The sequence below is a fragment of the Nelusetta ayraudi genome, unplaced genomic scaffold (genome assembly GCF_046127955.1).
Source record: "Nelusetta ayraudi isolate G7.1 ecotype Tasmania unplaced genomic scaffold, CSIRO-AGI_Nayr_v1 ptg000082l, whole genome shotgun sequence".
Classification (NCBI taxonomy): domain Eukaryota; kingdom Metazoa; phylum Chordata; class Actinopteri; order Tetraodontiformes; family Monacanthidae; genus Nelusetta; species Nelusetta ayraudi.
The window spans coordinates 1,123,017-1,149,444 of record NW_027466132.1 but is presented as its reverse complement, the minus strand read 5'-3'; the positions used below and the strand labels follow the sequence as shown (position 1 = coordinate 1,149,444).

Sequence of the window (26,428 nt, the reverse complement as noted above, 5' to 3'; positions counted from 1 at the left end):
CCAGACGTCAGGAAAATATAGATAAAAATATATATATAAAAACCCTCCTACAGGACGTGAGGTCTAAACTGCCTGTGTTGAGGTGGAACTGAGACTGAGCGTGTTGTGTAATGCCTCCTCTGCCAGCTTGTATCCAACACCAAATATACAGGAAACCACGTCGTTGCAAATGATCCCCAGATGCCCCGGCGCAGAATATAATTGCAGACGCTGTCACTCCAGGAGAGCCACCACCTCCCTCCCTTTTGCACACACACACATCTGCGCTGGACCGAGAGGCGGCAGACAGCGTTATTATGACGATGGCTATTGATTGGAGATAAAAAAAAAAAAAAAAGATAAAAAAATCAAATAGGATTAAGGTGTAACTCGGGGAGGATTTATTCTGTCTGTCCATGCGTATGATGTGTGTTGGTGGGTATACTCATCAGCGGGATGAAGGTCCAGACTTAACTTTCCGCCCTGCGGTGCAGAAAAAAATTATTCATTAACAAGGAGACTCTGGGTTTTTCATTTCAAATCAGGAAACAAAGATGTTTAATCGAAGTTTGATGCACAAGTTAATTTTTTTTGTTGCGTACTTATACATGGATGTAAAATTATAACCATAGCTGTGTAAAGTAATTGTATACTTCCAAAAGTAGAGGTGTCCAAAAGTCCAAAAGTTGACATGGCTTGTGTTGCCTCAACAACACTTAGTTTTTCAATTAAAACTCAGGTACGGGATTTCCGACTCGCTGCATGTTTTACTAGAGGAAAGCTGAGTCTCCCCATCTTCCATTTGTTGCTGTCTTGACGGAGTGCTGAACCTTCGACCCCGTTTTTGCCACCTGCGGCCATCCTTTGCTTTTCACCCTCTCCGTGTTTTTCTCGAGAGTTCTTTGCACCTGTGCATGTGTAAATGTCAGTCAAAACACCTGACACCTGACGTGTTTGGGTGTTGAAAGAGCTGTCGAGCTTCTTTGAATTTCTAAACGTATACAAGTCATTACAGCCCACGATTTGCTAATTGGTTGACTTTTCACATATTTCGAAACATGCAGGTGCTCTTTCATTGAGGTGCCTGGAGCTCCTATTGTGCCTCTAGTGCGACTTGGGAGGAGGCAGTGAGTTGCAGCTCAAATGTGTGCACATGGCATGTATTCTATACATGCGCTTTTCAAAGGACTGGACCTGGCTGCCTATTCAAAGCTGCGCAGTTTCCCACGGACAACAATCATTGTCACCATCGTGACCTCCTGATTTACAGCCATAGGCTCTTTGTGTTGAAGCATCCTTTGGCATTCACGGTCAAATCTTGTTCTCAGCATCTCCTTTATTTAAGGCAGCACAGAGAGAATACACCCTTGAGCACCTGCGTGTATGTCAGGAAGGATGTAAGGCTGTTGAGCTTTTGGATCTTGAATTAGCCCTGAAATCAGTGACATTTCTAAATAGGAGAATGGATTCAGCAATTTTTGTTTGTTCTTTTTTCAGACTGTGTGCTTTACTCTTTCTCATTCCACTGTCTTGAAACTGCTCTTGCCACTGTTTTCTTCACTGCTGCTGCTACACATCACGGCTGACGCTTTTCTCCACCCATCCATATATAAATATATGTGCATGCGTGTATATCTGTGTGAGTGTGTGCTTGTGTCTTATTATGCCTTGATTCTATTTTTATGAGATGTCTCTCTGCGTTCGTGACTCCAAAAGTGTTTGCGATCACTCCAAACCTTAATAAAACACAGAATCCTGACCAATCCCTTTGGCACACTTAGGGATTACATTAATCAATAAAGTAAAGCCACTGCCCCCCCCCCCCCACCACCACAAATCTATTGTTTCTTTTCCTTTTCCTGGCATGGGGGAAAATGTGGAAAAGAGAGAGAAGGTTTATCTTATGCTGTCAATATGTCTGTGATAACTGTTAAACAACGATTTTGTGTCTCTCTTTATTTGTTTCGTAAGAAGTCTACACTGGCCCACGCCAGATGGACTAGACTTCCTCAGATCCCCTGGATTTACGTCACGTCAGAGGCCTTGGAAGTGTGCCGAAGGACGAGGGCCCTTTCAAAATAAATCAAAGCAAAACAGCCAAACTTGACAATATAAAGCAAGTACGAGGCATGAGAACCTTAAATTCAGGCCCAAGCCTCGACTTCAGGGGAATCTTCACATGCGCGATTTCCTCGTGACGTGCTGCGTTGTACTGTTGCTTTTTCTCAATCTAAGTCAGGAGCAGAGAAAAGCCATTTTGCTTTTTTTTTTAGAAAGAAAGAAAGAAAGAAACATTTTTCACTTGAAATGCGATTGCCTGCATGATTGTAGCTACATGCATTAGAGCTGACGGCGGCTTCTCTTCTCCAGGTCACCCGATCTCAAGTCCACATTTGTTCAAACAGGTTAGATTAGCTAGTTACTGGTGGGCTCTGAAAGGTCAGACGGCATCTTTGTGGTTGAACCATGTGATGACTGGTGACTCGCCCGTGGTGCAAATTAGTTTTTGTCCAGTGGGCAGCCGCAATCTAATCCCAAATGCCTCCAAGCCTGCGAGCGAGTCGGCGAAGGAAGGCTTTTATTAGGTAATTACAGCTGTTGAGAGGTCACCCTGTGCGAGGTGGTCATCGTTTCAATTACGAGTCATCCTCGCATGGCCGCTAGCGTTTTCCACGTCAAGTCACCGTTTGTGAGAAACGCATTGCATGCGATGGAATTCCAGCGCAGAAAAATTTCGATGGTGAAGGCGCTCGCAAATTTGCATTTTGATTTTGGGGGGAAAAATCCCTCCCGGGCTAATTAAAATGAAATTGGCCGTTGACAACACAGGAACTTAACAAAGCCAGAAAGGAGTTTGCCTTTTTTCAACCTAGAGTAAATTAAATCATTTTTGACAGCATACCCAAAAGAAAACCTAGGGAAAGGGGAAATTGAAGAGGCAGAAGGTTTCTTCAGAATTCGAAGATTCAGCCTAAACACAGATATACAGAATTTATTACTTCTGATTTAAGAATAAAATTGCATAAAATTGTGACAAATTATTCACTTGATGTGAGACTGTACAATATCCTCACATTGTCTGTGGCGAGAAGTGGTGTTTGCACGCGCAAACAGATTAAGCGCGCAGTTGATTTTCGTGCACGCTATCCCGTAACATTGTAAATCAAGCCCACTGTCTGTGTTTCACAAACACAAAACGTGTGTTTATTGGAGGCACTTTCAATAGGATTATGGAGTGTAACAGGGCATAAAATGAAATGATGTACGGTGCGCGGACAAGGCTATGGACGTAGATGAGCTTCACAAGCTTGTCCGATTTCTCTGTAGACGATCACGCATTAGACATTCACGCTACACAGCGTCCACAAAGTGAAATGAGCGCGTGGCCCTTTAATATGTAACACCATGTCGCCGTCGAGACAGCTTGGAGCTGATGGCCACTCCTGTCACTCTTGGCACTTGACAGCCCCAAACAATACAAAATGTGTTCAACAAGGCGAAGCCGGAGCTTGCTCTTCCACACAGCTGCACCTGCCGGCAGGAGATCAGAGGTTGATGCGCATGCACGAGGAACGCACGGTGAGACAGGAAGAGCTCGTTACGGCAACCCTCGCTCCCATCATGTGCAATCATGTAATTCCGTGGAGCTCGGGAAATCTATAAATAGGCCCATTCAGGTGAATAATGAACGTCAACAAAATGACTGCACTGATATGCCGTCGACTTCTAACAGGTTGGCGGTGTGTCTCTTTAAAGGTACTCAACACTCAGCACGTTAGACTTCAGGAAAAATGTGACGTTGCGTTATCTGTCTGTCACACTCCCCCGCTCCTCATCCCATGCTTCCGGAACCGTGTCTTCCCTCGTCTTCGCAGCACGGAGTCAGTAAACAGTCAATAGCAAACAGAGGCCATTAGCATAGCTCGCTGAGATGGTAACCTGAATTTTAATTAACAGGGAAACCGAACAGTGCAAAGGAATGTCAAAAGGATCAGTTCTGACTACAATGTGACACAACGTTGTCCGCCAAAGCGGGCCGGTCCTTTGTTTGCTCAGTGGAGATCCAGTGTTGCTAAGTTCCACTGAGGATGTGTAGGTTGCCGGTTTGTTTTGGTGCACGGCCCACGCAAAACAATGTGAATTTCCTATTATTTCTTGATGGGGCCCCATAAATGCTGGTCACGCTTTCATATGTATGCATATATCTCAGCCTGTTGTTGGATCGCAGTATTTTCTCGTGTCTTTCTGCCGATCCGCGTGGAGAAGAATGCCAATTAAATCATGTCTTTAGTAAATAAATCAATTCATGATACAAATATACAGAGCTCTGGGCTAAGTTCAGAACTGTAGCAACAACAATATATTGTCAGGGCATGAAGTCTGTCCCTTGACCCAGTCCTTTTATACATAAAGAAAACATGAAAACGCTCTCTGGTGTTGTCCTCCTCTGACTGGCTGCCTGGTGTCCAGAACCCTTCCTCATTTGTTCCAAGTCTCCGGTTAATGATAGCGAAAAGAAACAAGTCCTTATTTCTTTGTGGATGTCAAGCCTTTTTGGACAAGTCCGCTGCCAGCTCATCCTTCAGTCACGGCCCAGTGGAGAAGTCTATTATCTCAGGCTAGCGCACAGACATCTCGCCGGCCTGCTACACTCGGTTCTCGTAGAGAAACTCCACCTGTCGGATGCAGGTGTGAAGCCTTTGCTACACTTCACCAGTGAAACAAGCATTATGCATGCATCTCGTATCCCCTGCTGGCAAAAAGTGAGTCTCCACGTCTTTGACTATGCCTTCAAAACCATTTTTAATATTTTGACTTAAAGTGAAACAGCTTAACAAGCATTCACAGTGGTGCTCGACTTACCTAACCTGGTACAATTGATGGGATGTTTTCCTACATCGTGGTAGGAAAACACATCAATACATGGGTATTATCTCACATATGCATCCGGTAAGGAACCCTTAGGAAGCATTCAGAAATAGGGCGGGAGAGGGGGGGGGTTAGAACCTGGTGTCTGACTGGTCAAAGCATCAGTTTATCTCATTCAAGCAGACCAATATGGTTTTTAACCAGCTCATTAATCATTATTGGACCAAGGGGGAACATTAGTCACAGACTTACCAAAGACACTCTGGAGAAAAGTGGCAAGTTGTCGTGGGAGCTACATTTGTGTATTTGTTCTGCGATATTTTGTTCTGTACTTAAGCTTTTTTACATCAAGATGATATTTTCTTTAAATTCAAATACAAAGGTACTATTGGGTCAACCATGCAGGTGTGGCACCCATGCAAATACCCTCATGGTTCACTTGCTGAGTTGTCTCCATTTTTACGTGGGATTCCCTCCACTGACAGCTCGCATCCTCTTGTGGTGTGGTGGACAAGACAGCACCAAAACCACATGTATGGCTGAGCCCCGCGTGGTATTTCTAACTATCTGAAAGCCTCTGCTTCCAGAATGTGGAAAGCTGAAGAGCAGATACGTCAGGGGACACAACCGCTTCGGCTGTTAGTTCATGATAACAGCCAATTGAGCGCCAGTTCATCTGACATGGTGCCGGCTGAGGTATCATTTGACCGAAAGCTGAAAGCTTTTTTTTTTCCCACTCTGATTTAAAAGGCTCCCTTGAGTGCAGCACTATCGACCTGTCACCTCTTGTCGTTGTGCTGCTTCTCCAGCAAAAAACAAGTTGCCAGTCCTTCCTTTACTACATATGATTTATATACATTTACTACAGTGAAACAATTTATATACTTTTCATTTCTATAATTTACACTACTGTATGACATATTTATTGTAGATTTATGTTTCTGTCCAAAAAAAAGAAAATGTATATTTTCAACAAGAAAGCTAGAAGATGGGGATTCTCTCAGGCAATTTTTGTATGACCTTTTGCTGCACATCATACGTATATCACCACAATTGCCAATGTTTGCTTGTGACAAAAATGGAGGCGACAGGAAGCTTTTTACTAATGGTGCACACAGTGTGGCTGCTCAAATCTGGGCTGCTTAATGCGATAAAAAGGAAATGTTTTTTCACCTGAAGAAGCACAAATGTTCTCTGTCTGTGATACTCCCAAATAAATCCCACTTGAACTCTGATACATTTCATCTGGCGTGTCTGGTTCCCCCCAATGAATGGCGCATTAAGTGTCTGCAGTGTCGTGGTGTGTGGAGAATATGTAGGTAGGGAACTTCACTTCAATAATGCAGACAATCTGATGTTTGAAGAGTATGAAATTGGCAGATGTGACGGACAGTTCACTTGCAGTCACATCTCTAAATAACAACTAATTCCATTCAGTAACATGATAATACAGCATTCTTAGTTGTTTTGACAGCACTAACACTTTAGTTCCACATAAAGGAAACCAATTTATTTTTCACATGAATGAAGGCCATTGTTTTTTGAAAAAGAAAAATACATTTCATTCCAGTGTTCAAACAACACACACACACAGGGCATAATTTTCCTCATTGTGATGAAAAGCCTTCAAGTGTGCTTTGTTACACAGGGGTGTCTTTCAGAGAATAGTGGCAAATGATAATAAATGGCTTTTACACTCAGCAAGCATTGAACTGTTGATGCCAGTGAATAGCAAATGAAATGTAAACATGACCATTAGTTTCATCTCTCTGAAAGTAAACACATTTTTCTGCCCTTAGGAAAGATAGGGGTGGACTCTGATCTTGAGTAGGAAATACAATTTCACCATATTTGAAGTCTTGGACATCTAATTTATGCTTTGTTTTGGGGGGTTTTAAATCACGAGCGATACACACTGTTCAGGTAAACGTACTGTGAAATTTGTTCATCAATATTTACTATGATTATTTTGTTAATGGTTTTATGTTTTTTATTTTGTAAGAGCTGTATGAATAATTAATAGTGTTTTAAAATATAATTTAATATCTGTATGTAGCCATTCGTAACTCGCAATCTGCCTCCCTTCACGGCCTTGTATTTGATTACTGTTTTTGTTTATGTATGTATAAAGTTTATGTATCTATTTCATGTATTTTTTATGTTCGAGTTTACGTATCTATTTCATGTAATATTAATGTAATGTCTGTCTTTACTAAGTCAAATAATTAATTTTTTTCACAATTAACAATTCACTTATATTTTTTAATACTTTTTGAAAAGGTTTTAAAACACGCTAATCGGCATGAATATAATATTAAATATTACATTTTATTAATTCAAGGCGGAACCAACATCCCGGAACTGTTCGGAAGACCGCTCTCTTTCAGTGCGCTGTTTGATGTTACTCCCGCCTAAGAGTAGCATAAACACTTCTCCCCGTCCTGTGTCTGTCGTTGTGGCGAAGTGGATTAGATTTACGGTGTGCCTTTCACCACCTCACCTCTAGCAACATGGCTGGGAATTTCTGGCAGAGCTCCCATTAGTAAGTCTGCGTGAATACCGCGATGAATTGTTTTGTTAATTTGACGAATATCGCGTATGTTTTGAGGCCTAGCCATGTAGCTCAGCGAAGCTAACGGTTTGTTTTGAACATTCGCTACAATGCAGCGCTGCCAGGAGCTGACTAAAGTCGTCGACAACTTCTAGACGCATTACGGGACGATAGTTTTAATATTTTTTCTTGCATTCTGGTAGTTTAATAGGTTAATAACGCCGCCGTTTTTGTGTTTAGTAGCCCTTAGCTTCGTGTGTGTGTGTGTGTGTGTGTGTGTGAGAGAGAGAGAGAGAGAGAGAGAGAGAGAGAGAGAGAGAGAGAGAGAGAGAGAGAGAATCCAAACTCTACGCTTGCGCACAACGTTAATATTTCTTTGTTTATTCCCCAATAACTAAAGTTTGCAGTGGGTTCTCGACAAGCAAGACCTGATGAAAGAACGGCAGAAAGACCTGAAGTTTCTGTCTGAAGAGGAGTACTGGAAGCTGCAGATTTTCTTTGCTAATGGTATGAGTATGTGTGTCTTCAAGCACAAGTGACATTTTACCAAATATAGTTTCAGTCACCACATATGGATAGAATTTCTGTTTGTTTCCCCTCTTTCAGTGATCCAGGCTTTGGGGGAACACCTGAAGCTGCGGCAGCAAGTTATTGCCACTGCAACTGTCTACTTCAAACGATTTTACGCCAGGTAATAAATTGTAAAATAGATAATACCTATATATAGCTAATGCTATTATGGCAGCATGGGCTAAGGGCTTCATGTGATGAATAAACAGGTATTTTTGTGTTTGCAGTCTTTTTTTTTCTTCCTTTTTTTCGCCAGTATTTATTTATTTTTTTTTATTTATGTGATCAGTAGATAAACCCATACTAGGTATCAGGATTCATGGCTCCCCTGTGCAAAGATTTTATTAGTGGTCAAGTAATGTGTCATCTGTTGTGTTGCAGGTATTCTCTGAAAAGTATAGATCCAGTGCTCATGGCGCCGACGTGTGTTTTCTTGGCTTCTAAAGTGGAGGTATGGAAGTTGCTGTGTTTTGTTTTTTTCTGCATGAACTGACATTTTCTCAACATCTTTGGTTGTTTCTGACCTATTTTTGCTTTTTTAGGAATTTGGAGTTGTTTCGAATACCAGACTGATATCTGCTGCAACTTCTGTGTGTAAGTAACACTGTTGACCGAGGCATTTATCTTATTTTGATATAGTCCCTGTTTTTTATATGTGGTATAATTATGTTTTTTTTTGTACCTCTCAGTGAAAACAAGATTTTCCTATGCCTTTCCAAAGGAATTTCCTTATAGAATGAACCATGTAAGTCAGTTTAGTAGCCATTATTGTATTGCTATATGAAGGTGTATTTTCACTCTTTTTCCTGCATAAGAGAAGTTCAGAAAGTTCAAATTCAGCTTGTGTTCTTTTCAGATATTAGAATGTGAGTTCTACCTCCTGGAGTTAATGGTGAGTGGAGACATCAGCGCTCTCAGCTTGTCCTCAGTGTTTATGCTAGTGTGTTCCATCTGGCTGGTTGCACACATTTTCGCACACATTTTCAAACACATTTTCCCCTATGTTCACAGGACTGCTGTCTGATTGTGTACCACCCATACAGACCACTGTTGCAGTATGTGCAGGATATGGGGCAGGAGGATATGCTGCTGCCTCTCGCTTGGTATGGATCTCTGGTCACTCTCATCCAATTAGTGATCTAAAGGGAAGGGTGATTGAGTTCAAAAGATGTTACATGCCAGGCTTACGTCTTTTATCTTTACCAGGCGAATAGTCAACGACACATACAGGACAGACCTGTGTCTGCTCTACCCTCCTTTTATGATCGCCTTAGGTAAGATTCACCCCCGCATTTATTGTCCCTGCTTTTTAAAGGCCCAGTGTGCAACATTTCCAGGGATCTCTTGGATTTTGTGGTTGTTACTCTGACAGACGCCACACACACTGGATCCTATAACATAGTCAGTGGCTTAGAATAAGGTTTAGCCGCTCTAACATGATCATCTGCTCTGCTCTGCTCTTCGTCCGGCAGCCTGTCTGCATGTCGCATGTGTCGTCCAACAGAAAGATGCCAGGCAGTGGTTTGCTGAACTCTCTGTGGACATGGACAAAGTAAGCCAGCTTGTGTCTCACAGCATTGTTGTTTCTGTTGAAAGGGTGAAGTTTGGTCATATAAGATAATCTTCTTTCTACATATTCTGCTTCATTACATGAGGATTTCTCTCAAAGGCCTTGAACGGAGTGTACGGCAATCTTTGTGTGTGTTGTGCCTCCAGATCCTGGAGATTATCCGCGTCATTCTGAAGCTCTATGACCAGTGGAAGAACTTTGATGACCGGAAGGAGATAGCTGCTGTGCTCAACAAGATGCCCAAGCCTAAACCTCCACCGAACAGGTAAACCCAATGGAGCATTTTTACTGTTTTCCCTTTTTTGGGATGTATTTTTCTAATTAGGTCTTCGCCGTGAGATTATACGCTCAAGAGAAACATTCAATTTGTTCACAGTGAGGGTGACCAGAGCTCCAACGGGAACCAAAGCAACTCCTACAGTCAGTCTTAACACCTGCGTCTGTGGGTTTCTGTAATGTTGATGCACGACGGCCATGGTGTCAGCTTTCCCACTTCAAACAACCAGGATGCGCTCATGCCTTCAACTGACACACCTCTCCAAAAAGAAAGAAAAAAAACAAAAAGCAGCACATCCTGACTGTACCACGTCTGATCATAATGACATTGGTGAGCGGCCACCGAAACCTTTCTACCGTCTCGTCGAGGACGGCCACTCTGCCGCAGTTTGGAGAAGAGCCAAAACTAATGGACTCGGAAACCGATGGAGGTGTGACTGTCCAGCTGAAACATGATGATGATCCTGACATCCTTGAAAAGCCCAGTGGAGCGACTGTCTTCACGCGCAGCTCCACCACAGACGAGAAAAGCTGACGGTACTGTGTTGCGTGAGAGTGGCGAGTCTGCGGTTGTTTCTTTTTTTTAATTCCTCAGGGACTTACAGTTGGTGTTCTCTGTTGCAACGACCCTGCGCTGTGTGACTGACTCTAATTGGATGCCCCCCGCCCGTGCGCTTGTGGTGTGATTGGACGCCATGTGCACAACCTGGTTGACTATTAACTTTGAGAGAAACACAATTCCAGCAGTCTTTTCTTTGTGCCAGACATCTATTGTATCCCTTTGTTCTTTTGTAAATAGCCTCATAGTTGAGTCCCTTTATTTTATTGTATGTTTTGTTTTTGTTTTTACTTTGTCATCGAAACTTGATTAGAAATCGTGCACGTTTTTCTTTTGTTATTGTTCTTCAGTTCACAGTGCCCCCTCCCACTCATTTTTCTTACTGCCACAATTCTGTTGCTTGCTGCAAATCTTTTTTGGGGGATGATATAGTCATTGTTTTAGTTGTCTTATGGTTTTTCTACAAAACCTATTTTTATTTTTCCTCAGCGGAAGGCCTTTTTCAGTCGATTAATTTCAATCTCTCTCTTTTTAAGGTTTCCCTCGCACATTCTTTTTGAAATACCTTCTGTGGTATATTTAGTCACTGGTGGTGGCGATATTTGTGTTTCTCTACGCGTAGATTAAATGGAGTGGAAAATGTGGGATTGTGTTTTAAACAAGGTGTTTAAACCCTTACAAAACCCCATGTTCAGACTTCAGTAGTTATGTTTTTTGTCTTACTTTTCTGCATCTGCCCAACTGAATGTCACGTTTCTCAAAGAGGAACGACTCTGGATCAGAGTGGATGCAGACTCACTTGGCTCTGGTGTCTGGCATTTTCCCTCTCCTTCAGCAGACATCTGTCACGTAACAGTTAGCGTGGAAGAGACAAGACGAGGGCCTCTGCCACCAAGCTACGCAGTCCTGCTACGGATCTGTTATCATTTCCCTAAATTTTCCTTCTACTTGAACGTCGCTTTTTACAGTTTGAATCAAATTTTCTGGTGAAATAAAGGTGTATGTAGTGGGAAATTAGTGCATTCATGTCACTATGATTCTTGGGACTTGTGTTGCATATTACAAAATAAGAACTGTCGTAACTCCCAATGTCATTTCAGCGTAAAGATGGTAGGACCTCTAGTGGCCAATGTCGAGAGCGTGTAAAAAAAATTATATATCAGGTTTTTATAAGTCTTATCATAGAGCACACGAACTCAAAATAGCGGAGTTATCAAATGAAGGCCTCTTGCGTCTAAGTTTGCACATTTGAAAAAAAAAAAAAAACTTCACTTTTGTTTAAATGATAATGTAATGCATTTAGATGTTTTAGAATTAGAGTTTTGCACTATGAAGTGCAGTTAGCCCTTGTTATGTCATATTAGCTGCGTGAAGGAGAAGTGAAGGCCAACTGCAAACCGTAGTGCTTATTTGTTCTTCAAAATAAAAGCTTTACAGTTACATTTTGAAAGAAGGCGTGGTAGAGTTGGAAAAGCAGAATTGTGAGAATAAACTGAAAGGTTCTTTCTATATTTTGAGATTTTATTTTTGTTATAGGGGATATCATAATGGAGGGATACAAGTGCCTGAACCATTAATATTCGATACAGCAACGTTGACAACACACTCTTATTTTGAAAGGTTGAACCGGAAGCGTTACGGTTTTCATAGGTGACTTTATACCGACTGGCGGCAGACTCACTGCCTGCATCCAGCCAGCACCAAGCGGGTAGCGGAGGATGTCGACCCCGCTACGGGGACGAGCATCGGGCAGGTCGCCGGCGTCCTCACGGACGCTCCCCGGCAAGACGCCCGGCACCTTCCCTCCGCAGCATCCATGAAGCCCCGGCCGATGACGCCCCGAGGTGCCAAAGTGAGGCGGAAAGCCGGAGACAGAGAGCATGTACTGGCGCGTCGGGTTTGCCTGGACGCGGCCGTGTGTGGTTGACTTTGGCCAGAACCAGAGCCTCTCCGCCGGGCTGCTGGGCTCCGATGGGAACATCTCGTTTTATGGCTACATCATCGCCTACCCACTGCAGGACTACGGCGGGATCATGTCAGCTCTGGGCTCGGACTCCTGGTGGCGGAAGACGCTCTACCTGACCGGAGGGGCTCTGCTGGCCGCTGCTGCATATTTGCTGCACGAATTGCTGTCCATCAGGTACATAGACCCGGCAGGCTGGACCACAGACAGACCAGCGTCCTATGCGTAGCCCCCCGCCTTAGAGTTTTATTCAAACATCCTTGCGTCCCTGTGTGCAGCCTTGTTGTATTTTCATCGGGGTTATGATATTACTTAATGTTGTCTGGCTGGGCGGGGTGAGTCTGTGGGGAACAGGGGAGTCGTGAGTGGGTGGATCGTGATGTAACGAAGCCCCCCTCGCCGCCTCAGCACCCTCACCATAAACACAGTAATTAGCCCCGGACGTTTTCGCCTACATCGGCCCCAGTTTGCACAGTAAAGAAGTCGGGGGCGACCACCGACTGCGGTTGTGACCAGTCAACACAAATTGTTTGCCATCATTTTTATTCATTTATTGTTTTTGCCGGAGTGGCACCGCTCCCGCCCAGCAGGCCTGTTTCTATATGTTGACATAACACCGCTATGATAGTGAGTCACTTTCATGTGTCTGCTCTACAAGGACACGGTGACAGTTTGTCTTTTACTCGTGTGCTTTATTCGGATGTTACAGTGGTCGACGTAGTCGTGATAGAATATGAAAAGATGAACATACACTTAGCATTATTACTGACTCCTTGGCTGGATTTATATTTGAGTATTACGTCAAAGAGTATCAAGTTACCTGCAGCTCAGGGCCCATGTTGTCGATTCACAGGGCCTACAACAACGGTTTAGCACCATAAAGTCGAGTTTGTTCATTTTTTTTTCATCTGTAAACTGAAATTAGACGCTCGGTTGAAGGGAATCATCATCACATTTATTCTTATGTTTATTTATTTTTTTTGCAAGGCCACCGTGTGTACAAAAACATTGATTCTATTTGTCTATCTCCGTGTGATATTGCGTGTGCCCCATGTCCAACAAACACATTAATGATAAATATTTTTATTTTTATTTTTATTTTATTTTATTTTATGAACGTACTCTTTTGTCTCATCATCGTTATTATTTTTAGCTTCAGACTGTGCCGTTTTGTCCCAGAATCATCTTTCAGGACCTCACGCACTGGACAGCTCCTCTATAAACCCTGGCACGTGAGGCTGTGTCAGGTGGCAGGCTTTGCGCATGCGCCCCACTGTGTTTTACGTGAGCGTGCCGCCGATATCGTTTTTACAAGGGTACGCTTCATTATTTTGACATTGCAGTCCCTCGGTGGCCCGGGCGACCTTCCGTGTTGTCTGTGGCGGTTAAGAGAGTCTGTGGGACGACAGACAACACCGTCGAAATACACAGTCCAAAACCGTTGTAGCGTAGAATAAACACCGTAGCGGCGAGGAATAAATATTCAGTGGGGGTGACTCATTGGCTAGATTGAACAACTGAGCTAGGCTAAGCTAACAAACTGAAGCGTTCGCCTTGTTTCTGGGTCACAAAACGGTCACACGAAACCTGCATGTTCATATGAACAGTGATGTGTTCAGTTTAACCGGCTTTGACTGGATTCATATTGGGTTTTTTTCTTGTCTATAATCTTTATATCTTGCGTATTATTGCTGCTAAAGTAATTTCAATGTATTCTTGCTTAGCTTTAACCTTAAAAAGATAATTTGCCCCTGTTGTATATCTGCCCAACATAACATGAGAAACTGTTTAGCATTTTACTTTTAAATCTAGATTAAGGTAAATCAAATGGTCTCATTTAACCTCTTTGAAATTCTGTTTACGGAGAAAGGTTATTTAGTGAAATAATAACCCAGTTTAAGTTGTTAGATGGGAATCCTTGGGTTTAATGGTAATGTTAATTTGTAACATTTCTATAATTTCCCTCCGTTACTTTATTCAATAATGACTAAAACACAGATTGGAGTGTTTGCAGAAGTGTATGCAGTAAAAACATTAGCTAAATGAATGATATACTCGCCTTTCAGCTCTCTGTTATTATTTTCCCCTGACAGAAAGGAGGAAGAGCTGGACTCTAAAGATGCCATCATCCTCCATCAGTTCTCCAGGCCCAGAACTGGTGCCCCGTCCCTGTCCCCTTTCTGCCTTAAGATGGAGACCTACCTCCGTATGGTTGACCTGCCCTACCAGGTACAGCTGTGGTTATGTCTCTTTTAAAAAAAAACAACAACAACACAGTTTTGTTCAAGTTTCAGGCAAGGCGTATGTGTGATTTCTATAACGTCTGAATACACTTACTTTTCATTATACTCTCCTAAATCTGTCTGCGTAACATATTCTTTATCTTTTTATTTCTTGCTCCCTTGTCCGAATTGATCCCTCTTTGTTTTTTCCTCCCATCTTGGCAGAACTACTTTGATGGGAAGCTTTCGCCGCAGGGAAAGATGCCGTGGATCGAATATAACCAGGAGAAAGTGGGTGGCACGGATTTCATCATCGACTTCCTGGAGGAGAGGCTGGGTGTGAGCCTCAACAAGAGTCTGACGCCGCAGGAGAAGGCCATGTCTCATGCCATCACCAAAATGGTCGAGGAACATTTTTACTGGTGAGCGAACTCTGACGTTCCAACTGCATTTTTTCAAATCAAAAGTAAAGGTTCTCATCCTTTTTAATTGTACCTTCTTAAACTCTCTTCTTTCACTCGTTCTCGGGTTCAAATTCAGTTCCTATCACGTGTTTTGTGTCACACCGTGTTGCAGGACCATCGCTTACTGTCAGTGGGTGGACAACCTGGAGGAGACCCAGAAGATGCTGTCAGTGAGCGGACCGCTGAGCGACGTGCTCAAGTGGATCCTGAGTCACCTGACTGGTGGTATTGTCAAGAGGGAGATGTACGGCCACGGGATCGGACGCTTCTCCAAGGAGGAGGTTTACGCGCTGATGGAGAAGGACATGCGCACCCTGGCCACTTTACTAGGTGACTATTCAGAACACAAAGGATTCCTTGTGTCTATGCTCATCATTTGACAGATTAGTATAAGGTATTTTATGATTGTGTGTGAGCTGCTGGAGGAGTTAAAAGGCAGCGTAAGTGACAGCAACCCAGTCACATCAAGTGCAGCTTCATGAGAGCCGGTTGAAGACATTATTTTTAGAATTAGGAAGACTTATCACGATATGCCTTTATGAAATGTCCAATGGAGGCAAATCAAGGGGCGTTTCCATTCAGAATGAATGGAAGAATAGCTCAAACCTGACCTCCTGTGGTCAATATATAGAATTACACCTCATAATGCACGCTCGGTTCCTTTGAAATGGAAATACAAGCTCTTTATAGTGAGTACTTCTTTTTCCGTTTGAATCTATTAATAGATTTTTTCCCCCCCCTTTTAAATTCTTTGTGGTCAAAGGCGATAAGAAGTATCTCATGGGCTCCAAGCTCTCAACTGTGGATGCTGCAGTTTTCAGTCACTTAGCCCCCGCAATGTGGACACTTCCAGGAACACGTCCAGAGCAGCTCATTAAAGGTGGGTTGAAAACCTTTAAGGTTTCATTTATTGTGAAGTTTGTATCATGTTTTTTTCCTGAAAAATGAAAGTAATCTTCCACAACTAAAGATGATCAGGAGAGAGAGAAAAAAAAAGATGGACCCATGTTATGCCAAATATACTTGTATTTAGCCCAGTAATGCGCATGTATGAATGATTAAATGCGTGCAGCTGAAGTCACTGTCTCCTCCAGGCGAGCTCATCAATCTGGCCATGTACTGTGAGCGCATCCGCCGGCGATTCTGGCCCGAGTGGTTCGTGGACCTGGAGGACTTCTGCTACAAGGACACCACCGAGGGCAGCGACTCGGCCACCAGGCTGCCCGACCTGGGCCTGCACTCGCACTCAGACACTTTCCACGACATCACGCAAACCCAGCCGTCGCGCGCCAACACGCCAAAGGACCTGGCGTCGCCCGACAGCGACCCCACTGGCCACTCGCTGTACGACTCCGACATGGACACGGAGTGCTCGGAAATCGACCAGCCCAAGTGTTGACACAGGCACGCTCATTAGTACACGCCACACGTCGGGCACACCACCACAGGAGGGCGCTGCATCCCACCTGCGCACAAGTCGTCCCCCCTCCCCCCTGCCCCACCTCGTTGAACAGAAAAACGACCTCCAGGGGGGCGTCACTGTGTCAGCGGAGCGCCCGGGGTTTTGTCTTGCACAATCTAGAGGGGGGGAATGATGGCAGGAAAAAAAAGTGGCATATGTTTTGGAGAGGTAGTTGGAGGGGAGCAAAAACAAACTACTACTACTAAAAAAAAAAAGAAGAATCTTTTTCTAAACACTAAGAGCCGAAGCAGAGAAAAGAGGGAGTGTATGATGCTGCTGCTGAGAAACTCCTCCACATAGCTTCCATCACTCGCAGTCCAGACATCGCCCCGCCCCTCTCTCATCGTCATGGCAACTCTGTGCGCGCACCCCCCCTCCATCCCCCACCAACCACTCACCCCTCCCCTTCACCATGTCTCTCGTATAGCACCTCCCCGCCTTGTGCCTGTGTTTTCACTAATTGACCCCGTAGCGCCTCGTGCATTAATTACATAGAAGCGTGTGGTGTGTAAATAAAGATAGACGGCTCCGGGTGGATGATGAAATCAAATAGATATAACGTTTGAATATGAGTATAAATAGCATAGATAGCCTGCTAATATAGAATCATCCCCCCTCAGTCATGTGATGTATATACTCTTGACGTTCCCCCTACCCACTCCCCCCCTACACCCTCAGAGAGCCCATTTTTTATATACACCCCCATTAACACTTTGACTGCTGGTCAAACTGTGTTATTGCTCTGCTATCAAAAAGCCCCGTTGAGTGTGGACGCCACGCGGTCGGCGGCGCAATGACGTTTTCCATGTAGCTGCAAAAACCAATAGCAATCTGTGAAAACGCCACCCACAGTCGGTGCACCAGTGAAGGGATGCCATTTGAAACACTTTAAATTATTTTTGCAAAAAGATTCACGTTTTTTTTTTTTTTTTTTTGACCTCTATACGTTCAGCACATCTCTCCTGTCGTACAGGACGGTAGCTTTAGGTTGACTGGACGCTGCATCCGGCCGTTGAGAGCAGATCGAACAATCACGTGGAAAAGAGGCGAAGCGGATCGATGGTGTTGTGCGCGTGGCTGGTACATGCCCATGCAAGTCTCCCTTTACACTTTATCCATATTTTATTGCTGGCTAACTTGATGGATTTGGGCCCAAGTTGTCTTGCAGACGTTGCCCCTCACTGAGTTCTTTTTTTTTTTTTTTTTTGAGATAGACTGCAGGATCTGAAATGATGTTTATTCCCCGAAAAAATGTCCCGTGAAGCAATAACAGTCTTGCCATTCTAGCGTGACGTGAGGCTGTTTGGTGTTTGCGCTCGTCTGTTGCAAGACTCCACTTGTGTTTGTCGCTCAGCAAACACCAGTGTGCACGCGCAGTGTGTAAAGGGGTGTGTGGTTCTGCCCATCACTTGTAATATTGTTTGGTTTGCTGGTTCAGGTCCCGTGTTCATCCATCATGTGGTGGTTGCGTTGATGCTTCGCGCTCACACAATCTTTGCAGTCGCGAACCAAACTGGCCCAGCACTTCACTTAGCTATGATGCTAACAGGACCAGTACTCATATGGTCTTTTAATGTGTGTGTGTGTGTGTGTGTGTGTGTGTGTGTGTGTGTGTGTGTGTGTGTGTGTGATTTTATCTCTGGTTTCATTCATGTCTCTCTATAGTTTTATGTTAGAACATGCATATAAATTGTTCGGATTGACTTTTAAAGGCCCAGCGTGCAACATTTAGCGGCATCTAGTGGCAAGAAAGCTTACTGGAGTAACAAGATCGATATGCTTGCCTCCTTGTAAATATGAATGCTTGTTATAAGCAAATGAAAACACTCCAGTTATTTATATTAGTGGCTCGGTCGAAACTAAAAACACACATGCATTTTCCATCCCGTTTTCAGCCAAAAAGATCCCTGGAAATGTTACACACTGGGCCACTGACACTGTTCTGACCAAACAGTGATTGTATTTGCCAAAAAATTAACTATTACAAACGGTCGAGCAAAAACAACTTTGAGCTTTGTCCACCGGAGGGCGCTAATCTGCCTCTGAAAAAACGTACAACTGTCCAAATGTGGGAAAACTGATCTGATGAAATATTTCACCAGGTCGTTAGGCACTAAAACACAACCTTGCTTTGTGAGCTAAAAAGTGACTAAACATGTAGCGCTAAGATGTAGCAGTAAGTTTTGGAACATCGACGCCGTAGATGGAACGACACCAGTGCAGCTGGTGGAAATGAGCTTGTTTTCCCAAATTTGACTTGATTTGGCGTTCAGGATCGGTTTCTACTGACTCGTGTAGAACCACGAGGGTTGACCTCATGTAGGTTCTCTGCTTTAATTCAACAAAATGTGCAAAGCATGGCAATCTTAGGCATGGAATCGAGGCTTTCATTCCTGCAGCTCTGCCTATGATGCCCTGCAGCTGTGTGTCCGACAGTTAATACCATCAGAGAGCCCAGGAAAGAAGTGAGTGGGACAACTTTCTTTCTGTGTCTTGAAACTTTTTCTTGTCCTGCATGTTCTTTTGCCTTCGCTCATCATTGATCTGGACGAGCCTTATCGAAACAGACTCCTGATGCTGTTTACTTTCTTTCAGTGCCAGTATATGACTTTTGTTTTGTCATACTTATTTGAAAATGTGTTTATTCAGTGTCCTTTATTTTGTAATTTTGCACTTTTTTTTTTTTCTTATCTTATGTTTACGTGTTTGTTTCAGTTGGAGTCCATCACAGTCATGGCTCTGTGGCTGTACTGTAGCCTCTTTGACTGCTTTTGACACAGTTGGCTTGAGGTCGTGACCTCCTTCCCCTGCAGTAACTGCATGTATGTCTCGAGGTAAAATAACTCCGCTCCGGATCCATGCTCAAAGTTCACCTTGCGACGGCTGGAGGTTTGTCTTATGAAATACTACAGGAACCTCATCCGCTCCGAACTCAACTGCCGTGGATCGAAACGTGTGGGGAAACTTTTCACTTTTGCAGAGCCTGGTGGGGAAATGAGCGTTTCCCCCTGGGTGCCTGCGGTCCACTTCATCCATCTCGGTGTATGTCAGCGGTCTAACGGTCAGGGGAGGCTGGGAGGGGTGTGTGTGTGTGTGTGTGTGTGTGTGTGTGTGTGTGTGTGTGTGTGTGTGTGTGTGTGTGTGTGTGTGTGTGTGTGTGTGTGTGTGTGTGTGTCGCTCTCCTGTTGAGCTCTCTGCCTGTAACCCGTGAAAAATCCATACCGCATTTGTCTCGTGTCGTGGTGGTGTGTGCGCTGAAACACTTGTGGAATCCCCCCCCCCCGCCCCCCATTCCAGCCCCTCACACTGTAAAGAAGACAGCCTTTAAATTAAAACAGAAAATAAAGGCACGTGAGCGCAGAAGCGACGGCCGTCACGTGCTCTGTAATATAAGTAAGGAAAAGAGAAAAAAAAGGTTATCATGAATGTAACAAATCTCCAGAAACAAAAAGCTGTATGACAATGGATTTCTCTTGATATTTCATTAAATATAGCTGTGGTATTTTCCTCTGCCCTCGTCTCTATCATTGTGATGTCGTGTGTTTTTGAAAATGAAAAGTTGTATCTGCCACCATCCAATTTTTCCCCTCTTCTTCTTCCTCTTCTTCTTCTCCTCCTCCAAAGGCAGCTCCGTATCCTGGGCCTTAAGACGCTGGTATATCTGGCGTACAGCCTATCTGTCTGGTAATCCCTCTCCCTGTGCGCCTGCTACCATATGACAATGCTAAGCCCACCCAACAATGCCAGAGGCTTAGCTCGCTGGCCCCCCGTCTTTGTGCCGCAGCTCAGGAGAAGCGCCGGGGAAGGAGGGAGGGAGGGAGGGAGGGAGCACGACGGGGAGAGAAAGGGAAGCGTTTTGGGCACTGTAAAGGGATGAAAAGTAAGGTCGGGGGGTGGGGATGTGGCGAAGGGAAGACAAACAGGCAGAGGAAGATGAATGATATCTGATGACTTTGGCTGGTTGCGTTTTTCTTTGGCCATTGTAGTCGGAATCCAGGGAGATCCTTTCGCGACAGCAGACAGGAGAGACAATTGAGCGCTGACAATGACACTGATGGATAAACTGTACGTGTGTGTGTGTGTGTGTGTGTGTGTGTGTGTGTGTGTGTGTGTGTGTGTGTGTGTGTGTGTGTGTGTGTGTGTGTGTGTGTGTGTGTGTGTGAATATGAATAATGTAGAAGCAGCGAGTGTGAAGGCCGGGAGGAGGGCAGATGGTCGCATGCTGATAGCACAGAATCCAGGCAACCGAGTCCTCCAGGGCCCAGTTCTGACCTGGCACACACACACACACACACTTCCCCTCCTCTCTTTTGAAACTGTTGTTTTAACCCAAAATTGCACAGTCTCATAAAGATATCAACTAGTTATTATACCAGTACAAAGCCTGATATTTTATGCGCATTTAACGAGCGGAAATCCACTTTGAAACCTAGAAATATTGTTTAGAAAACGTGTTCCTTCATTGACAATTATTTCTGAACAGGATTCTTCTTCTCAAAATAGTTGTCTGTCATTATGTGGGAATGAAGGTGTAATCTGATTTAAGATAAACTTCACCAGCCAGAATTGCACTTAAAACTGTCTTAATGTGTCAACTTGCCATAAAAAAAAAAAACAATTAAACACAAAAAGACAAATCCACATTTCACCTATAATGACAAGCATGACACATGTCTTACTATAATTACTGAAAAAAGTCATTTCAAAAAATGAAATATGGGCCCAGTGTGTAGGATTGAATGATGTCAATATTAATCCCACTTGACCTCACATCTTGCATATATCTGCTGTAATATCAAGATTAAATCGTGAAATCTAGAAGAGATCCACATTCTTGGCCTCTGAAGTTGCACAGTGGCATAATACAACCGTCTCCAGCTATATATAGATATAGATATAGATATGTGTTTTCCATTGTCATGTTCGAAGAAAACAGCATATCGCAGTCATGTTACTTACCCAGAACTAAAAACCCTGCATGTGCATTTTATTTTCTACTTCATGCTCAGACCCTCTTAAATGCCACACAATGGCGTTGCCTTTATATTGTGACGGAGGAGGACATACACACCAAATAAATCCATGCAGACCAGACGTGTGTTAATTTGGAAGCATAAAAAATGACACCAATTCAGAACAATTATCTTTCTGAATGGTCGCCTCTCTCCTAATGTCTTACCGAGTAACGAGCAGCGCCTCAATGAATCCATTCAGCCCACAGCCTGCTTGCTGGCCCTAGTATCCGCCGCTAGGTGGCAGCAGAACACCTTTTTCCCTCCTGATTTGCCGACAGAAGGAGAAAAGCAAAACAAATGCTGCATAAAAATCACAATTAAAAGGGAAGAAAAACATTTCCATTTACAGTAAAAAATTAAAAAAATAAAATAAAAGAAGAAGATTGACCAGTGAAAATACCCCATTGTTGTTTTTTTCTTTTTTTTCTTTTAAACATAAAAGTAAGATTTTACTATATACATGCACATTAGTAATTGTTTCTTTTAAAACATTTTTTTTTTTTTTATGTGTTCCCATCTATTTAAATTAAGAGACGGATACTTCCTCTCCATTCTCAGGGCGAGTTTGTCACTGAAAAGTCCGGTTTCCTGCCTGCACAACCACGCAAATATAGTTTTCAGTCCGTATTCTTTTGTCTTGTACCTGCACCGAGGCCCATCGCACGGCAAGACCTGAGCCGCGGGTACGTGCACATTCAATTTCGTCTTGATTTATTAATACAAATGTGTTATGTGTGTCGTGATTAAAAGAAGATTAGTTACCCGTTTCCATTCGTGAGGCCGTATCTGCAGATCAGCGGCGGTAAACACTTGACTGAAAGAGCTGAAGGACAATTTTGAGCCACTGAGACGGAGTGATAAAAAAAAAATAAAATCCGTGATTAGGATGCGAGGCCGCGCACAACGACGAGAGCAGCACGTCGCCAGAAACTCCACTTCCTTCTCCTTCTTCCTACCTTCTTTGCTACGAGAGAACAACAACAAAATAAAAGAAAAATACAGAAATAAACGTGCAAAGACTGCGGTGCTCATAGAAAACAAATACAATTTAATGAGAAAAGCATATAGAAATTGTGCAATCGTTGATTTCTCTCTTCTTTTTTTTTCCCTTTACGTGTGATCACAGATTTTAGGTCAATGATGTCTTGTTTTGGTTTTGTTGATTTATCATTTTTCTCTCCCGCCTCAGAAACGTAAACACAGCTGAAGGATTGACATTAGCATTCTTATGGTGATTTTGAGCAGGTCAATAATTAGTCGTTATTATTATTAGGTTAGGTATTTCACCCAAAACAAGAAAACTTCACAGGAAAATATCTCAATACCTTATAGATGAGAAAGGTGAAATTTTGAAATGATTGCCTATTAAAATATTTTATATTTAAAAAAAAAAAAAAAAAAAAAAAACCCTTTTTGACATGTTTTACGTGCATTTGCAGAAATCGCTAAAGTAATTGTACTGCTCTATTCAAATAACATTTTTTATTTGTATTTTTTTTTATCGTGTTCTTGTTCGTCCTTCAGCTGCATTTGAGTTTCTGAATTTTTCTAAATTCTGCAACGCCTCGACCTCCTCCCCTCCTTCCGGTATCAATCACAGGATTTAAGTGTGGCACAAGAACACGTGTGTGTGTTTGTGCTTTGGCACTATACCGACGGAGTAAAGACCCAAAAACAAAAACCCAGAACATACAAACGAACGAATCCGAGGACACACATAGAGAAAACAAAGCAGGGTACATCCCACAAAGAGTTCTTCTGCTCGGTGAGTAGCGAGTCACACAGGAATATAGCTGGTAGCAGGATTAATATTCATCCTCAGAGTCTTTTTCTTCTTCTTCTTCTTCTTCTTCTTCTTCTTCTTCTTCTTCTTCTTCTTCTTCTTTTTTTTTTTTTAAATCTCCCCTTTTGGTCGAAGGAAGGCAGAAAAGAATGGGAGGCTGGATAGTTTCTGAGTAGTCCAGCTGCCAGACTGTCTCGGTCTGCATCGTCACAGCATTTTGGAGAAAGAAAAAAAAACAAAGAGGTACAAGAATGACAAACAGCGAAAACACAGTGTAAACAGGCGTACAGATATGTCTGCACAGAAGAAAAAATAAGGGTAAACCAATACACAGTCTTCATGGCATATTATTATTATTATTATTATTATTATGATTATTATTATTATTATTATTATTATTATTATTATCATCATCATCATCATCATTTTAGGTTTGACTATCGTTTTAAATGAATTTTGTTTTGATTTTTATTATTGAAAGGGAAATTATTTAAATATAATTAAAGAAATAATAATAATGGTAATAATAGTAATAATAATAATAATAATAATTGGCTGGTATTGGGGTTCCTTTTCACCACTGCTTTCCATTTCAGCCCTGACTGCTCTGCTCTGCCCCTGTTGCTTCTCTCACGATAGAAAGATGGCGTTTATTTACCCACAGCGGCAGCTGCCTGCCATTTATCCAGCTTGTTTTTATACCTCCCCCCCAAACACATACACACCACCATCCTCACACACACACACACACACACACACACACACACACACACACACACACACACCCCACTCCCATGCAGACACCTCGTGTCCACCTTCTCTGTCTTTTGCCTTTCTTAAAAATGACACATTACATAATGACACACATCTGCGCCTTGGAAGAAGGAACATCACAGCGTTTGCCAAACCTCCCTCCCTCCCCTCCCTCTATTTATTCCTTGTCATTATTATTTTTTCAGTTGGTGGTGGTTTTGTTTTTTGTTGGGTTTTTTTGGTTAGCAGACACCAGCAGTTCCGCGGCGTGATACCCCCTCCTCCACTCCACCACTCTGCGTATTTTTTCGGTGGTCGGGTGCTACCCCCCCCCCCCCTCCCAACCCCCCAACACACACCCCGCCCCCCTCGGCCCCCCACAGCCCCCGATCCCAGCCCCTTCCGACGCTGTGTTTGTGTCCGTGTTGTCCGGCGTTCAAACTGGCCGAGAGTCAAACAAATATAAAGGAGGCACGGTTCACCTTTCCGTCCTGAAGGCGTCCGTGTATTGTTTCTTAATTGTTATTTCTTTTTCTGCTGTAATTAACACACTGGGAGGTGGGAGGAGGAGGGGGGGTCACTGCACGGGGGTCTGTCCTCCGTGGTGGGGAGGGGTGTCCCCGTACATGTCCTCTCCTCCGGGTATCTGTCCCCCAGCGGGCGTCATCCTCTTCTCCTTCTGCCTCCTGTTACAGAACCAGACCCGCACCACCTCCTTCTCCAGCTGCAGGCTGTCCGCCAGCGAGTTGATCTCCGCCGCTCCCGGCTTTGGACATTTGAGAAAATGGCTCTCCAGAGCCCCCTTGACGCCCACCTCGATGGAGGTCCTCTTTTTCCTTTTCCTGCCCTGCGCGGCGATTTTGTCCAGGCTGGTGGGGCTCCCCGACGTGGAGTCCGCCTCCTCCAGCCACTTGTTCAACAAGGGCTTGAGTTTGCACATGTTCTTGAAGCTGAGCTGCAGCGCCTCGAACCTGCAAATGGTGGTCTGAGAAAAGACGTTCCCGTACAGGGTCCCCAGGGCCAGTCCCACGTCCGCCTGGGTGAAGCCCAGCTTGATGCGCCGCTGCTTGAACTGCTTGGCGAACTGCTCCAACTCGTCAGAGGTCGGCGTGTCCTCGTCCGACTGGTCCGGGTGCATGCCCGAGTGCTGCTGGTGATGGTGTGACAGGGTTTGCTGATGGGGCCCCGGGCCGCCGCCGCCTCCTCCTCCGCCGCCTCCTCCTCCTCCTCCGCCGCCGCCTCCGTGCTCGCTGAGGTGCGGGCTGTGGCTGTGGTGCTCCTCGTCCCGCAGAGGGAGATGATGCATCCCCCCTTGCTCCCCTCCCGGCATCAGCGCGAAGCCGGACTGGGAGAAGACCAGGCTCTGGCCCTCAGACGTCGCCATGCCGGGGATGTGCGTGCCTGCCGTGCTGGTTCGCCATGCTCTGGCGTCGTGATGCGCCTGCTGGTGCGCCGGATGAGGGTGTCGCTGTTGCTGCTGCTGTTGCTGCTGTTGCTGCTGTTGCTGCTGCTGCTGCTGCTGCTGTTGCTGCTGCTGCAGACCGCTGGAGTTCTGCAGCTCCTCTCGGTCACTGTCGTGCAGCACCGGCTTCACGTCCTGCTCTCCGAGGGGACTGGACGGCCAGTGCGCCCCGCCGTCGCCGTGAGACAGCGCCGTTATCCACTGGTGCGCGTGGCTAAGGGGGTGTCCGCCGCCCGCTAGCGTGCCGTAGTCGTTCTGGAGCAGGCTGTGCGCGTCCCTGTACGCTGCCGCCTGCTGCATGCTCCCGGACTCCGAGTGTGGCGGCGGCGGAGGCTGCGGCGGCGCGCTGCTGGGGGTGCTGAGGACGCTGTAGTGGTTGGACGCTGCGGTCGCCATAAGTCTCGGAGCCAGAGTGATAGTGGGAGTTTATAAAAAAAAAAAAAAAAAAAAAAAAATGAGAAAGAAAGAAAAAGAAAAAAAAAGAGGGGAAAAAGCACGCGACTGCCTCACACAGGAACTCTTTTGCGCCACGGGGCAGCCGAGGCGTTTCTCTCCAGCATCTCCCGGGCTGTGTGCCAAGGGGACGCAGAGGCGCGCACCTGTGGTCCGCCTCGCTCCGCTCTTTATTGGCCAAGAACGGTTGACAGATGTGGTTACCCCTGACAGCACCCCGCTCATTGGTCACGGGAGATTGTACAGAAACCCCAATCACTTTGCCAACAATACTAGCGGTCCTGCAGCAGGCACGCTGGAGCACAGAGTGGAGGGAGACACGGAGGCAGAGGGGGGGAGGGGAGAGGGGGAGAAAAGGAGCTGCGCTGGCTCAGATATACTCGTCATCCAGGAAGAGAAAATAGCAATAATATGAATAATAATAACGATAAAAGTAATAGCTGCGATCTGGGTCAGTGGGTCAATATTTTTTGGGAG

The 26,428-nt window shown here is 44.5% G+C and overlaps 3 protein-coding genes across 4 annotated transcripts; 2 read left to right on the top strand and 1 right to left on the bottom strand.

Moving 5' to 3' along the window:
• Positions 1 to 7,232: 7,232 nt before the first annotated feature.
• Positions 7,233 to 11,391, top strand: ccnc (cyclin C). Its single transcript, XM_076044649.1, has 12 exons — positions 7,233 to 7,390; positions 7,800 to 7,906; positions 8,006 to 8,090; positions 8,351 to 8,420; positions 8,512 to 8,563; positions 8,659 to 8,714; positions 8,826 to 8,861; positions 8,981 to 9,072; positions 9,176 to 9,243; positions 9,442 to 9,521; positions 9,686 to 9,804; positions 9,916 to 11,391. The coding sequence occupies exons 1-12, from the start codon at positions 7,359 to 7,361 to the stop codon at positions 9,968 to 9,970; spliced, it is 852 nt and encodes a 283-aa protein (XP_075900764.1). The 5' UTR covers positions 7,233 to 7,358; the 3' UTR covers positions 9,971 to 11,391.
• Positions 11,392 to 12,037: 646 nt separating this feature from the next.
• On the top strand, positions 12,038 to 16,684 carry faxca (failed axon connections homolog, metaxin like GST domain containing a). Of its 2 annotated transcripts, none has more exons than XM_076044688.1 (6): positions 12,038 to 12,514; positions 14,431 to 14,566; positions 14,785 to 14,981; positions 15,136 to 15,353; positions 15,787 to 15,903; positions 16,118 to 16,684. In XM_076044688.1, exons 1-6 carry the CDS (start codon positions 12,255 to 12,257, stop codon positions 16,420 to 16,422), a joined length of 1,233 nt encoding a protein of 410 aa, XP_075900803.1. In that variant the 5' UTR covers positions 12,038 to 12,254; the 3' UTR covers positions 16,423 to 16,684. The 2 variants fall into 2 exon arrangements, with proteins under 2 accessions (XP_075900803.1, XP_075900804.1); XM_076044689.1 differs by lacking the exon at positions 12,038 to 12,514 and adding an exon at positions 13,681 to 14,155.
• A 7,727-nt stretch (positions 16,685 to 24,411) lies between these two features.
• Positions 24,412 to 26,038, bottom strand: pou3f2a (POU class 3 homeobox 2a). Its single transcript, XM_076044681.1, has one exon. It carries the CDS (start codon positions 25,892 to 25,894, stop codon positions 24,614 to 24,616), a length of 1,281 nt encoding a protein of 426 aa, XP_075900796.1. The 5' UTR covers positions 25,895 to 26,038; the 3' UTR covers positions 24,412 to 24,613.
• Between the last annotated feature and the right edge of the window lie 390 nt (positions 26,039 to 26,428).